At 46.6% G+C, this 15,841-nt stretch overlaps 1 protein-coding gene across 1 annotated transcript; it reads left to right on the top strand.

Moving 5' to 3' along the window:
• The first annotated feature begins 4,675 nt into the window (after nt 1-4,675).
• On the top strand, nt 4,676-15,556 carry LOC147748344 (uncharacterized). The gene is made up of 3 exons (XM_086927904.1): nt 4,676-4,689; nt 10,392-10,659; nt 14,729-15,556. Exons 1-3 carry the CDS (start codon nt 4,676-4,678, stop codon nt 15,554-15,556), a joined length of 1,110 nt encoding a protein of 369 aa, XP_086784030.1.
• The last annotated feature ends 285 nt before the right edge of the window (nt 15,557-15,841 follow it).

The raw sequence follows: 15,841 nt of genomic DNA, 5'->3' as shown, positions 1-15,841 counted from the left end.
TGCCTGGTGGGCCGGAATGGTGGGGACTGGTTTTGGACCAGCCGTGGGCGTTTTTGGCACAAGGGGGAAGGTTTTGCAGCAGTGCTATAATATCGGCCCCCTGTACCAAAAGCAGCAGTTGTCGTGACCTGAACACAAGGGCACAAGGACCCTGTACCCGACTGGTGGGGAGGGGATGAGAACCGGACACCACTTCCGGTCAGGGGAGTGGGGAGGAAGGCAGACAACAAGGGGAAAGGGAAGCGACCAGATGCGGGATAAGAAGCAGCGACAAAGAGTGGAACATTAAAGGAAGTAGAAACACTCTTACCTGACTCCTGTGTATTCCTAGCAAGAGAGACACGACAACTGGCGACGAAGACGGGATTTAGAGGACGACGTGTGTGCTTGGTCCCTCGCAATTGAGAAAAGGAGCCCTGGTCCCTCACCATCGAGAAACGGAGCCAGGAGCCCACCCTGGTCCACCGGTGCAAGAAGGAAGAACAATTGCTGCAAGACACTCGCCATCCGCTGAAAGAAGAAGCGGAGCCAGGAGCCCAACCTGGTCTGAGAGCGGGAAAGGAAGAAACGACACGGGAGCCCACTCCGGCCGCACTGGAAGAGTGCTAAGAGGCACCCGACCTGCCCTGAGCGGTGCATCCATCCGTGCACGTAAGCGTCGCACGAAAAAACTGGAGAGGTGCTCCCGGTATTGTAATTTCAGCCGCCTGCCACTGACAGTCCGCGAGCGAGTGAATTCAACAAAGCCTCGCTCAAGGACAGCGGCCATCTTAGGGCCAGGCAAGAGCATCCAATCAGAGTTGCGAAAGGCCCAGCGGCCATCTTAAGGTCAGGCGAAGTCACAAAAGACCTGCGATATCGCGAGACTTGGGCGGCCATCTTAAAATCAGGCAAATCAAGCCAATATGCAGCGCGAGAGGCCCGAGGGCCATTTTTAGGTCAGGAAAAAAGCGTAGAAAAGAAAAGTTTCAAATGAAAAGGAATTAGATGTAATAAACAAACAAAACCAAAGAGCAAGATAAATAGACAACAAAGAAAGACAATTAAGCAGAAATTGAAAGCAAATAAAAGATAAGAAAAGAAGAAAAGCAAAACTGAAGGGACAAATAGATAAGGAACTTACACCACAGTGGTGGTACCAAGGAAAATAAGTAAGCTATAACGCCAGTGCTGCACGCCCAACAATGGTTGATCAAACAAATGACAAGAACAGCACGCAAGGAGTATTCCAGCGACACAACAGCAGTGTTTCCCACCAGCATGCCCCACCCCCGCGGGCGACTTAATTGCCAGGGCTGGTTTGCATTCCCTGTCCTGCCTAGCATACTCAGAGCTCAGACATGTGGGCTGGTATAGACTGATGTTAGTGAGCTACCAACTGGAAATATATTCCTATTAAGATTTAGAATATATTGACTCGCCATATTTTACAACACCTTTTTGTTTGTCGCCCGTTGGGGCATTTTACCAAGGGCTAGTATCGCCGCTTTCTCGGCGAATTGTGCCGAGAAAGCGGCGATACAGCTAGAGCCCTATTACCAAGGGCACTTTAAAGCCTGGGCCGAGCCCACTTTGCATGTCGGCGATAAACATCGCTAATGACATGCAAAGTGGGCGTTCCCACGTCCAACCTCATGTAAAATGTGGTTGGAGGTGGGAGCACCCTATTACCAAGGCAGGCGTTGGGAGACAAAAACCTGCGATAAACTCTTTTATCGCAGGTCTCCCAACGCCTGCTCCGACCAGGCGTTAGGCATTGTTAAAATGGGGGTGTGGATCATAAAGTTGAATTCAACCCCCCATATTATCAAGGCCCACATTAGCGCATGAAAACAACGTTTGTTTTCATGCGCTAATGTGCGATATCGCCGACTATCGCCGGATTTCTAATCGCCTGCCTGATGCGCATTGATAATTGCGCGCTAATTAGGCGATGAAATCCGGCAATAGCCAGCGATACGGAGATGTGCGTTGTGCGTTTTGCAACGCACACCTCTTTAATATGCCCCCTGATTCGTTGTCACAAACCTAAACTTATTTTTGACATTTCAGACACATTTTATTTTGCATGAACATAAACAAAAGCTGAAACAGAATCAACATAGACACGGCCACTTCGCAATTATAACAATCATATTCACAGTCAAAATAGTAACATTACGGTTTGTATTTTGAAGATGATGAGTACACCCATGGATACCTTGCTGATCAGAAAACTCCTAACTAAATTAACCAAGTAATACAATAACATGGTTACAAGGTGTTGTGTACCTAAGACAGTCATGGCAACGTATCACAATGCAGAATGAATAATACTGAATAACAATGCATTCAAAGCAAATAATGCTGTGTTTAACATGCTAACCAGACTGTCACTGTGACCTCTGCTAAACTAACATCCTGCCTGCTAATAGGTGCTAGAACAGTCTCATTAAAAGTACAGCCACCTTGCTGTAAATTAATGCTATAATATTATAAGAAGTATTTTTGACAACTACTGCAAAAACAGCAAATGCTTTACCAAAAAAAAGTGCATCTATCTGTTCTAAACGAAGATGTTTGTCGACCTTCTTGTGTAGTGATGTTGATTTCCTGTCTGCAAAGACAGTTGTGTGCTGGCAGAACCCTGGTCACGAAGCTGGTTTAATAGGTACCCTAAGGCTCCACTCCTCCCTTCTTCCTCATCCTCTGCTCTGTGACTCACTGTGCTCTCGCTGTAAGTAACTGTACAAGGTCTCCAAACCCTGCCTGCTCAGCCCTGTCTCTCGAATATTGCTGGAATCCCACTGGGAACTGCAGGCTGGCTCGGACTGGCCTATCGGGCAACCAGGCAGTGCCCGATGGGCTGGTCTCACAGGTCAGTGTGCAGGCTGGTTTTTGTAGACGTTTGTGGGCCTGTTTTATGTTGGGGATTGCTGATAATAAAACAAACATTGCCTGCAGAAAACACGAAGGCATGCTGTCTCCCACACCTTGCAAATTACTCATAAGGCGTGTCTTTACAAGTTGAAAACCGGCCTGATTTGTAAATATGGGCCACCTTGTTTGATAACTATCTGCTTCGCTAATGTGTACTACTTTTGTTTCAGTGCCGTCCCTATTTTTTGAATCGGTCAAACTCTGACTGGAGATGCATCATTCAAGGTTATATGTGCGTCTAGTACAGCACCTTTGTGCCCCCCAAAAATCAGGTAGTGCGGTGTGAGCTCTCTCACCTCTGGAGCCCTAGGCCAATGCAACAATGCTTCTTACGCTCTCTTGGGGATGTAAAGATAATATAGTCTTTTGTGGGGTGGTAGAAAGTTCTGGATGAGTGCAGTGTACCTGGACCCAGGGCCACGAGGCCACCTTCATTTAGGTGAGTGAATGAAATCCTCTGCTGCCCTCTTCTTCGCTGTGTGTGGGGGAAACATTCATGGCTGCTGCCCATGCGCACCTATGTTGTGTGTGAGGGAAGAGCGCAATGCTGCCTGTCCAAAGGGGGTGTGTATCGTATTCAGAACATCTTCTGACATAAATTTGGAAACCTAAATATCGCTTGCAAAATATCCCCCATCGGAGTAAGTAATGGCATATGTACACACAAAGGGCTAATATTGTAATAAACAATATTTTGGACACAATATTCATGCCACCCAATATTGCTGTAAGCAATATTCTGACATACAACCGCCTGTCATTACCCTGTTAATGTGCAAGGGAGGCATGCACTGCTGGCTCCGTCCCCTAAAGAGAATTAGTGCTGCATGTGCTGTACATGAGTGTGGTTGAAGCCTATTGTTCACTGCTGCTTACCGTAATGTCGATGTGTCCACCGAGTTACGTGGTTGTGAGGGAAGCTGGCACTGCCCTTGCCCTTTGCTGCTCTTGTTCGGGTTAAGTTCAAATTGAGATGGTGCTGCCAGTGCTGCAATCATAGCGCCTTGAGCCAGACTTGAACGACTGCTGCCCAGCCCTCTGTCTGGCTTCATGCTGTTCTAGGAACACTCACACTTCTGCTACCTGCATTGTGGGTCTGTTCTATGTGTGAGACATCCTTTCTGTGCCTACCTTCACTAAAGGATGTCTCATGTCACTGTGGCAACAGTTGCACTACAAGTCTTGTTCCACGAGGTGGTGTCAGGTAAAAGCTCAGAATTCAATGAAAAACCCAGTATCAATCCAGAGTCTACTCTAGTCAATGTGTTTATTTAAGAAAAATTCTTTTACTTCTGGCAAACAACATAAAACGATTTTCACTTTCTGTGTTTACTGTCTATGCCTGTGGTTGTTAGAGTTAAAAATTGTAGTTTTAGCCTGCCTGTTGATAGAGCGCGCAGATCACACAACTAGAATTTATACGGATACTCACCTGGGCCTGTAATTCCAAAATAATAAACCTTAACCTTTATTTGGGTAACTAGCGCTCTACTAGCAGTATATTATGATTTTTATTACTAATTCCTATACCAGTAACCTACAAATTTTGAAAACTTGGTACCTTCACACAATGGATCAGGGAGTTGAGTTATGGGTAAGGATCTCAAAATATCATAACATTTGTAATTATAAAATAACCACAGAGTCAGGGTAGGTTCAAACTCTTTATCTAATCATCATCATCATCATATGTCATGAGCCAAAGGTTGAAGGCAATAAGACTATCAATAACTAAAATCAGAAACAGTGTATAACTATGAATAAGATAAAGTATGCTAAGCATTTAGAGACTTACAGTAAAGGGCAGGGGAAAAAACAAGGAACATGCTAATTTTAGAAAAACAATCTTTCGTAACTTGATTAAAGGAGGGTAAAGAAAGGGAACATACTAAACCCAAAGACTTTCGCAATACACTTACAGTTTGAAAAAGGAGAAATGCAACTATGTTATTCGAGAATTCGGTTTCAGCACAATTAAACTATAGGGAAGGTAAGAGTTGGAACATTCTATAGATTCAACTTATCTCCTAAAGGGAGGGTGTGAAAATGGAACGTATACTATGTAGAAACGATTTAGCATTGACAAAAGGTGGGTTGAAAATTGGAACATGCTAATAGTCAGTAATACATGAATATCTCATCTACCAAGGAATGGGAAAGAAAAGGAGCATATGCAATCAAGCTTTGCAAATTCAGGATGAGGAGAAAAGGAATGCAAATGTATCTACAAACACCCACACAGACTTATATTTACCTAGGATAGAGTGAAGTCCAACCCTGGCCACGGGTCAGTTGGAAAAGCCAGGAGGAACCCCCTAGGACTTCAGTGCCAGTAGGCGAGCAGGTACAGCTCATGGACAATCAGGACAGGATAACCCTAGGATTTGGATCAGGATCGGTTCACCAAAGGTTAAGACCAACACCCGCAGCTTCGGTTGCAACGCCTGCGCTACTCCCTCTCTGCAAGGAATCTGCCAAAACCCAGATTGGGTTATACATTTTATCAGCAAAGTGCTTCGCCAGCACGTTCACTTCCCAAAAACCCCGATGGGGTTCTCGAACCTCCCAACAGAGTGCTCCGCAGCTCTCTGCTTTCAGTCACATATTGAGTGCGTTGGGTCAGTGACAGGTCAGCTAATCAGACAAGTCAGACAATTTCTCTAGCTAAACCTACGCTAATTATACAGTTTTTCAGGTCAGTGTACCACCCCCCAATGTTGCAAGTGTAAGGATCCCCAATTTTGATTGGACAAAGGGGAAGGACAGGTCATCACACCATATACATTTTAGACTTTTTCAGACTCCTTATTTAAATTTAGTTTCCGTCCCTTACATTCCTGGTTCTCATGACATATGCCTTTGGTCAACAATGGTGAATATAACATTGAATACAATTGTAACAATTTTAGTACAGTTCAGCTTCTTCTAGCTGGGTCGCAGGTCGGGTTCCCAGGCACATCTTGGCTGTTGCTGCTATCTGGCTGGGTTCCAATGCTGCGAAGTTCATTTTCCCTCCTTGGCTGTCATGCGTAGAAGGGACTTCCAAAATGGAGAAATAAGCACCTCCCAGGCCCAAAGAGTACGATACATGAAAAGTAAAAGGAAACAATTTAGAACACAGTAATACATTATTACACTGTATACCATGAATCTCTATACTATACCCATTACCTTAATAATACCTATAGCATTAGGATTAAGCAGAACGAACAGCTTAGCGAAAGCAGCAATGCAAACTTCTCGCATGTGAGAACATAGAACAGCCATTTTAGCACTAGTGCGCAGATGCGAAAGGGTTCCCTCCAGAACTGCGAGTACGCCATGTCACGTGGGAATGACAGACGCATGCGCAGTAGAAATTCCCGCGTAGCAGCAACCATTTTATATGCAAACGTATTAGGTTAGAAAACACATAAGCAAGCTTCACTCGGACACCCAAATGGTGAAAGAATAAGGGGCAAATTAGTAAGACAAACAGGTTGGTTATTTCGTTATATATTATTCGAGGTTCGTGAGTATGAGCAAGTCGCTTCGTATGCAAATCCTTGCTCCATCACTGTAATTGCATATTTTATCACCTGTGTTGTGTTTTAAATTTGTGGTTTTCCCTGCCCATGATTGCCTCCATTTAGTGTGTTGTATTGTGGTATTTGCAGTCCAACCTCCGTAGTTTGTCCTTCTCATTCCTTGGTGACAATTCTGTTTTCCCTCCGAATTTCTCCTTTGCTCTGTGCTAAGACCTGTATGTTAAACAGTGCACTCCCAGCCACCATTTTGTGTTCAGAAGCCAGTGAAACCAGCCCCCTTGCCTCCCCCCCCCCAACAGGGATCTTTCTACATCAGGGTCTGCGCACTTCGTTTTTTGGCAGGCAGGGGGAGTAAAGCTTTATTCAAACAGTATTGGTAGATTTCAAGTTAGCGAGGCCCTTTACCTGCTGAAGTCCAAAGTGTGGATTGAGCCTGTCTGTCTCCTAGGAGATTCTGAACAGGAGAAGCAGCTTCCAACTCCCTGGCCAGCAAACCTTGCCTGAGGTTGCTGGGACCTTATATGGTCTGCTAGTGGTTGGTACATGTCTACGCTGATTGGTGGTTGTATCTGGTGTTTCTATTGGATTAGGGTTAATGTCCTCATTGGTTGGGTATTTGAAGGTTCTGATTGGTTTCTGGGTCTGTGATTCAATCATTGTAGGGTTGGAACTAGGGCTAGGGTTAGGATTTCTATTAGAAGTAGGGACTAGGGCTTCCTATGTAATTGGTTGTTGGGAGTAGGGTGGGACTAGGGCTAGGGTTAGACCTTTAATTGGAGGTAGTGATTAGGGCTTCTTGTGTGTTTAGTTGCTGGACTAGGTGTGGGACTTAGAGTAGGGTTAGGCTTTCTATTGGAAGTAGGGACTAGGGCTACCTGTGCCATTGGTTGCATGGACTTGTTTTTTGGGACTACTGCTAGGGCTAGAGCCTTTATTGGATGTAGAGGTCCGGGTTTTTGAACTGATTGGGTGCTTGGACTAGGGCTAAGATTGGCTGTAAGGTCCTGGTCTCCTATTGGTTCTAGATTTTAGGGCTAGTGCTGTGATTGGATAGTGTTGGGGCTAGGGTTCCCATTGGCTGCAGGGGTCACCTGATTACTAGGGCTATAAAAAAGTCCAGGATTAGGGCATCTCAGCTAAGGGCAGAGAGGACAAGGGCAGTTTCCTGTTTGAGCCTGCTAAGGGCAGAGAGGACAAGAGCAGTTGCCTGTTTGAGCCTGTTAAGGGCAGAGAGGACAAGGGCAGTTTCCTGTTTGAGCCTGTTCGAGACTGGTCCGGACTAGGGCCAGAAATACTGCCCAATATACATACCTCCTTTATGTATCTATATACTTTCAATGTACTCATGAATCAATATATTTATCACTTTCTTCTAATTTAGCATTTCCAATGCACGTCCCTATTTCTCAGCCTACACTTCGCTCAATATATCTTCTAGCCCAACCTTCTGACTCATCTCAAACTTCTTTCTAGTACTCTTTCCAGTGCACTACCCTATCTCTCATCCTATACATCTATCAATATATCCTCTACATGCACTCTCTCATTTATCCCAAACCCCATACCACTACTATGATCCCCAAAATAACCCTTTCTAGACTCTCCCCTACACTACTCCTCATTGCATCATCTGACACCTCTTTTACTATACCGATCCCCCAAAACAAACCTTTCTAAACTCTTCCCTCTTTTCTACCCTTCCCGAACCATTCTCACTCCAAATAACTGACTAACATATCCACCACTAAAATTACTTTGATGTTTCATCATACTAATTCAACACTACTCCTGATGGGTTCCAGAGTAGCGTGCTACTTGCGCTTCAAAACCCCATCAGGGGTAGTAAGCGCTATATAAATACAAACCTCTTTCCCTTCACTATCCCGCCACCTACCCTTCTCGACCCAAATAGCTAAATAACATATCCACTGCTCAATTACTTCATATTTTACTATACTAATTTTCAACACAAATCCTTTATGGGTTCTGGAGTGGCGTGCTTCTCGCCAGAAAAGCGCTTCAACATCCATCAGGGGTAACTAGTGCTATATGAATGCAAACCTTTCTTCCCTTTCATCCCTCCACTATCCTTCTCACTCCAAATAACTGACTAATATCCACCACTGAAATGACTTTCATATTTCACCAAACTAATTCACCACTAATCCTTTATGAGCTTCCGGAGTAGCGTGCTTCAACACCCCATCAGGGGTAACAAGCGCTATATAAATACAAACCTTTTTTCCTCCTCTATCCTTCTGCTATCATTCCAAATCCAAATAACTGACTAACCTATACACCACTTAAAATGTACTTGCATGTTTCACTATACTAATTTAACACTAATCCTCTATGGGTCCCGGAGTAGCGTGCTACTCGCGGAAAAAACGTTTTGACGCCTCGTCAGGGTTAGTAAGCGCTATATAAATGCAATTACAATACAATACAATACAATGCAAGTCAAGATACGTTTCGTCCTAGGTAGTGTTCTCAAGTGACCCCTGGACCCTGATACCCCCTCTCAAAAGTTTCCAGTTATGTCAGTCCCAAACATGATGATCCCCCAGCCCCCCTGTTGAGGGTCTCATCCATTGCACAGGGGCATAACACAGGCCCCCGTAGTCCACGCGGTGCGGGGGGGCCCAAAGCACAAGGGGGCCCCCTTGGCACTGCACTCTGTCCGGAGAGCTCCTAATTGAGCCCGGAGGTGGCCCCTCTACATACCTTGCAGGGAGGCCCCCTTAATTTTCGTTACGCCAGTGCCATTGCACTGTACTTTTCTCTTGCTCTTTTATTGGCTGTGGTTGCCTGCATGTGTTGGCGGGATGTTGGGCAGCACTGCTCAGGGTGCCATGCCTCCTCACACAGCTCACCAAGTGGGACAGCCCTGACTCTCCCTCAGCTCAACCAACATTGCCACAGATTATGTCTTTTTTTTAACAAACAGAGCATCAGCACCGGTTGTTGTGTCGGTCGGGCGTGTAGCAGAGCCTGCCGACAATAATATGTACGTGGCATGGCCTGAACTGAAATAATGAGACTGCACTCATGTATACTGTTAAGCTGTCGCGAGGGGTCTCTACTCTGTGATCCCGCCCCGCGGCCGCACGCTTTATTGACACCATGTAACATACGTGGTCGCAACCAATAGGACAGACCGAAGCCGACCCCCCCCCCGGCCTTAGGTGACTTAATGCAGTCACCCGGAAACAACTAGCACCCACAGGGGCGATACAACATTCCTCCCTGGGCCGAAACAGAACATTACCAAATGTGAAACATAACACCACAGAACCGGCAATGTGACTGACTTCATTCTCATTGAACAGAGTTTGTGCACACGGGTGGTTTTCACTAAAATATTAATCCAGGATCGAACAAACACTGGGCACCTTTCCTCTCCGTTTGCACACCACCCCGGGAATCTATCACCAGAGATGATCCTTCAGTCTGGTGGGCGGCTGAGGATTTCCCCTCAGATGATACTGGGTGTGTGTTTCACGACTCGACTCATCTGTTCTAGTGTCATTACTGCACTGCCCGGAGCCGGAGTTGCAACGGTTGCCGGTGCTCTTTCCAGGACCTCCTCCCTCGCTGATCTGCCCTCCGCACATTAAATATCAGACAAGTCATCCAGGTCAGGACTAGTCACTTTACTCGCACCCTCCTGAGATGTGGCGTTGCATGGAGAATAGAATTTTTTGAATGGGGTCCTGGGGGCGACACTCGCAGAGTGTTCGCCCACGGGCTTTTTCGGGCATTGGTATGCCCCTCTGCTGCTCGTGGGTGGGGGGTTTGCGGGGATTGGACAGGAGGGGCAAGGCCCAAGCGTGGAATGTAACGTTCCAAGCTGCGCACTTTCAGGCGGCAGGGAGGAGAGCGGATGAATTTTGGCGGCTCGTCGTGCGTTTGTTCTTTGAAGTATTTATAACGCCTTGGCTGCAGGTATGGAGCAGACCACCGCTTCTGTCAGGGAAGTGCTACAAATTATTGCCGAGGCGGGGCGCGAGGATTTACTCGTGCCTGGCACACTTTTCCAGGCGTGGGTTGGGCTGGAGAGGGGGGGCGCCAAGCAGCAAGGGGTGTATCCGCGGCTGTTGTCGCTTGCATTTCTAGCGAGGACTCGCCGACACCATCCTCTAAAGGCGACCCCCAGTCTATTAAGTTTTCAAGGAACGAGCAGTCTCCTGTTCCCTCGGTGTTGGCTCCGGAGGCCCCGCTAAGCATGGGCTGAAAATTCATTCTGCTCGTGGAATTTGCGGATTTTCCGCGATTTCGCGATCCGCGATTCTCGCGAAATCACGGTAAAATCCGCGAATCAGCGGGGATGAATTTTCAGCCAAGCACTTACAGGGTTACAGCAGCAGGTGCAAAAGTTGAAGACATTTTTTGTAACCTTTTACAAAAGGGTTACAAAGAAATTAACTTCAACTTGGGCACCTGCTGCTGTAAGCCTGTAAGTGCTTCCTGGCGCCTCGTTGCTTACTTGCAACTATTCTCTGACCCTGCTCTGACCCTTGAAGCAGGGGCAGAGAATAGTTACAAGTAGGCAATGAGGCGCCTGTCACGAAAATTAAACCTCAAGAGAAAGCACCGACAGATATAAAAACAAGCATTTGCAATGCAATAGGTCTCGCATTAGGAAAGTTTGAGCTATTGGTCTTGTAAATGACAATTTTTTAAATTTATGTGTTGGTTTTGAAAATAGCTAAATTAATAGCTTTGTCATTTACAATGCCAATAGTTATAACTTTCGCAAATGGGACACCTATAGCATTTGTAATGCAACATGTTTCGTATTTACGTGACTTAGATGTATTGATATTACAAATTACAATGGCTTTTAATTTTTTTAATAATTAATACTTAAATAAAAGTGATTTTAATTTATAATGGCAATAGCTTAAACTTTTGTAAATAACTTTTGTGAAGATTATTTTCAGTGTATTTTATTGTGACGAAAATCCAAGAACAGAAGTGAAATATTAACATCTTTTTGTGACATTTGCAATAAAGCTTGAAACATTGAGAGAACATATTTGAACCAGTTGTTGTTGAATGGTTGCGCAGATTGATGCTGGGGTGGCGCTGAGTGGTGCTGTTGTGGTGCTGAGTGGTGCTGTGGTGATGCTGAGTGGTGTTGTGGTAGTGCTGATTGGTGTTGTGGTGGTGCTGAGTGATAATGTGGTGGTGCTGAGTGATGCTGTGGTGGTGCTGAGTGATGCTGTGGTGGTGCTGAGGTGGTGCTGAGTAATGCTGTGGTTGTGCTGAGTGATGCTGTGGTGGTGCTGAGTGGTGCTGAGGTGGTGCTGAGAGATAATGTGGTGGTGCTGAGTGATAATGTGGTGGTGCTGAGTGATGCTGTGGTGGTGCTGAGTGATGCTGAGTGGTGCTGTGGTGGTGCTGAGTGATAATGTAGTGGTGCTGAGTGATGCTGTGGTGGCGCTGAGTGATGCTGTGGTGGCGCTGACTGGTGCTGTGGTGGTGCTGAGTGGTGCTGTGGTGGTGCTGAGTGATGCTGTGGTTGTGCTGAGTGGTGCTGTGGTGGTGCTGAGTGGTGCTGTGGTGGTGCTGAGTGATGCTGTGGTGGTGCTGAGTGATGCTGTGGTAGTGCTGAGTATTGCTGTGGTGGTGCTGAGTGATAATGTGGTGGTGCTGAGTGATGATGTGGTGGTGCTGAGTGATGCTGTGGTGGCACTGAGAGGTACTGTGGTGGTGCTGAGTGGTGCTGTGGTGGTGCTGAGTGATAATGTGGTGGTGCTGAGTGAGTGCTGGGCATAGATGACACAGCACAAGCCCAGTCACACGCGCAGGACATACTTAGATATACGGTCCACTGGATGTCCACAAACCAGCTTAAAATTAACCCGGAAAAGACAGAGGTGCTGATAGTACCATCCAAGTGCTCCTCCTGGAGTGACATGTACTGGCCCCAGGAGCTGGGCCCAACCCCACAGCCAGCAGCCACGGTTAAAAGTCTGGGCATTAAATTGGACAGTGCCCTCTCAATGACCAACCAGGTTTCCACCGTGGTCGGCACTTGTACAGGTCTTCTAAGACAGTTGCGCAAACTAGTCCCTCTTCTCTCCCAGTCGATGCTACGCCCAGTGGTCTCGGCCACCATAGTGTCAAGACTCGACTATGGCAATGCGCTCTACTTAGGCCTGCCAAAAATGCTAACAAACAGACTTCAGGTAGTCCTAAACGACGCCGCTAGACTTATTTTCAACCTTCCGCGGAGAACGCATGCCTCTCCACTATTAAAAAGTCTACACTGGCTGCCAATTGGACAGAGGTCCGTTTTTAAAAGCCTCTGTATAGCCCATAAAGCCATCAATGGGAAGGCCCCGACCTACATAAAGGAACGGATTGAGATATATAGACCGGAAAGAAATCTCAGGTCCTCTGATGCCAAATTCCTTGTATGTCCTCGTTTTAAGCTGGCCACAATGGGAGGGAGATCCTTTTCGGTTTTACTACCGAACCTTTGGAACGCCCTGCCTGAGACACTCCGAAAGGAGGGGAATCTACTCCGTTTCAGGAAAGCCTTGAAAACTAACTTGTTCAGACCAGCACTTGGATCTAACTTGTTCAGACCAGCACTCAGCTTAGCTTAAGCACTCTACCCTTTTTTTTCATATCCCGGATGTTATGTTTGGTGGTCAAAGCGCCCTGAGACCTGTAGGTGACCCGGCGCTATATAAATCCACTATAACAATAACAATAACAATAACAATGCTGTGGTGGTGCTGAGTGATGCTGTGGTGGCACTGAGTGGTGCTGTGGTGGTGCTGAGTGGTGCTGTGGTGGTGCTGAGTGATGCTGTGGTGGTGCTGAGTGATGCTGTGGTGGTGCTGAGTGGTGCTGTGGTGGTGCTGAGCGATAATGTGGTGGTGCTGAGTGATAATGTGGTGGTGCTGAGTGATGCTGGGGTAGTGCTGAGTGATGATGTGGTGATGCAGAGGGCAGAAAGGCACAAAAAGCAGTCTAACAAATGGCAGAAGGGCAGAAAAACAAGGGAAAAATGAGTCTAACAGAAGGCAGAAGGGCACAAAAAACCTGTCTAACAGAGGACAGAAGGGCAGAAAAACAAGGGAAAAACAAGTCTAACAGAGGGCAGAAGGGCACAAAAAACGAGTAACAGGGGGCAGAAAGGCACAAAAACGAGTCTAACAGAGGGCAGAAGGGCAGAAAAACAAGGGGAAAACGAGTCTAACAGAGGGCAGAGGGGCAGAAAAACAAGGGAAAAACGAGTCTAACAGAGGGCAGAAGGGCACAAAAAACGAGTCTAACAGGGGGCAGAATGAATCCCGCCCTGCATGTTTGTTCACGAAGATGCCACCTTTTTGTGCAATACCTCTACTCAACTGGAGTACTTTCTACTGTCTAATCAGTAAGTGCTACCTCATTGGCTAAATGTATAGGGGCAGATTTACAATAAATTGCGCATCCCCAGGGATGCGCCAGTTATTGTGCGCCGCAGCTCCGCCACCCATGGTGTGCCGCATTTACAATGCGGCGCACCATGTGGCAAAAACGGCACAGATGCGTCACGCATCTGTGCCGTAAAAGCAGCGCATTGCTGGAGCTGCGTCGCAAGCGCGACGCAGCTCCAGCAATGCTCTGGGGGGCCCTATCTCCCTAATGCTGCGTCAAGCCTTGCACCTGCTTCAAGCAGGCGCAGGGTTTTGACGCAGCATTGGCCTAAAAGTGACTGAGTGAAATCTTGTAGATTTCACTTAGCCACTTTTAGGAGGCGTTCCTGCGCAGGAACGCCCTCCCCTGCGATGGAACGCCTCCTGATGGCGCAGGGCTTTACAACGTGATGCATCACTCAGATGCGTCACGTTGTTAATACCCGGCACCTTGGCACATCTTTTGTGCTGCCGCTGCGTCACAAATGTGATGCAACTGCGGCGCAAAAGAGGCGCAAGCGGCTTGTAAATCTGCCCCATAGTGCTTTTACTACACTGTAGCTGCGTAAAGGGCCAGAAAATGTGTCTCCAGTGACCATGTGTACCTGTGCCTGTGTTACAGGCACACATGGTCACTGGAGACACATCTTCTGGCCCTTTACGCAGCTGCAGTGTAGTAAAAGCACTATACATTTACCCAATGAGGGAGCACTTACTGGATTAGCCAGTAGAAAGTACTCCAGGGCAAATCGCAAAAAAATCTGTGATTTCGTGGGAAAATTTGCGAATTCGCTGATTTTTTTGCGATACCGCGGGGAAATCCGCGAATTCGCGGAACGCAAATTCGCAAATTTCACCAATGCTTAGGCCCCGCCTGTTGAAACAACTAAAAAGCCATCACGAGGGAGAGGCAATAAAGTGCGCACACGCCCACTGCCCACTTTTCACATAAAAAGACAAACAAACTGTAGAAAACGTCCCATACAGAAAAGAGTCTCTGTTAACAAAGCTTCCATTGTAACCAATGCGCCATCTGGTGACCAGATTGGGGATAGGCCCGCATTACTTCCTGAAGTAAATATAGTTGAGAGGGACATTAACATTTTTAGATTAAATAAGGTTGGGAAAAATGTCATTTCACCAACAGTATCAATGAACAGAGGTTTATCCCCTGTGATATGTCATGCAAATGGCGATGCTTTTCAGTGTATTAAAGTTGACTCACCAAATTCTGATGTTGTACACACCTTCGCCATGAACAGTTGTTATGTATCCAATAAAGGTGTACTAGGTCCACAAAGGTCTCAGATTTCTCCTTCTTTGTTAGATATGGCTACTCAAATGGGCAAGGATCAGGCTACTGCTCATAAGAACTTTGAGGGACAAGGTCAGTGGGTATGGATGCCACAGGAAATTACTGATGGACGCAGACTACAACGTCTGCAACAAAATTGCAAATTTTCAACTGCAAAATCTGGCGTTTTGCAGTACGGCAAGGGCGAAATACTGCCAGGCACAAAAAAGGGCAGTAAGAGCGCACCACCCAGGCATCAAACATCCTGCATCGACAGAAACAAGAAGAGAGGGGAATTTTCAGCGAAATTTCCCACACCACTTGAAGACAAGAGACTTGAACATTTCAAGAGAGTTGTAAATTGGAGGGAATTTGATGGTGGTATTGGGGATGGGGAGTAACCTAGTGGCAGCGCCATGTGTGGTATCCTTGGTAAGAAAGGGGTGGTAGGTAGTTTTCCACAGGAGGGGGACAATGAGTCCTTGTAGGAGGGGGAGCTCTCAGAAACTGATGACATAGATGAATCTTTACCTCATTTTTCAGGGCCACCGGGGGGCACACTAAGGAATTGTCCAGCTTATGTTTTTCACAGAACAAAGGAGCGAAACCTGGCGCTTGGGGAGTGGGTATGAAGAAAAAGAGCAAAGGGGTGAAGCATTGCGGAGTGGCTGAATACCAAGCACAGC

The sequence above is a fragment of the Lissotriton vulgaris genome, chromosome 1_1 (genome assembly GCF_964263255.1).
Source record: "Lissotriton vulgaris chromosome 1_1, aLisVul1.2, whole genome shotgun sequence".
Taxonomy (NCBI): Eukaryota; Metazoa; Chordata; class Amphibia; order Caudata; family Salamandridae; genus Lissotriton; species Lissotriton vulgaris.
This window is presented reverse-complemented; position numbering and strand designations above follow the sequence as displayed.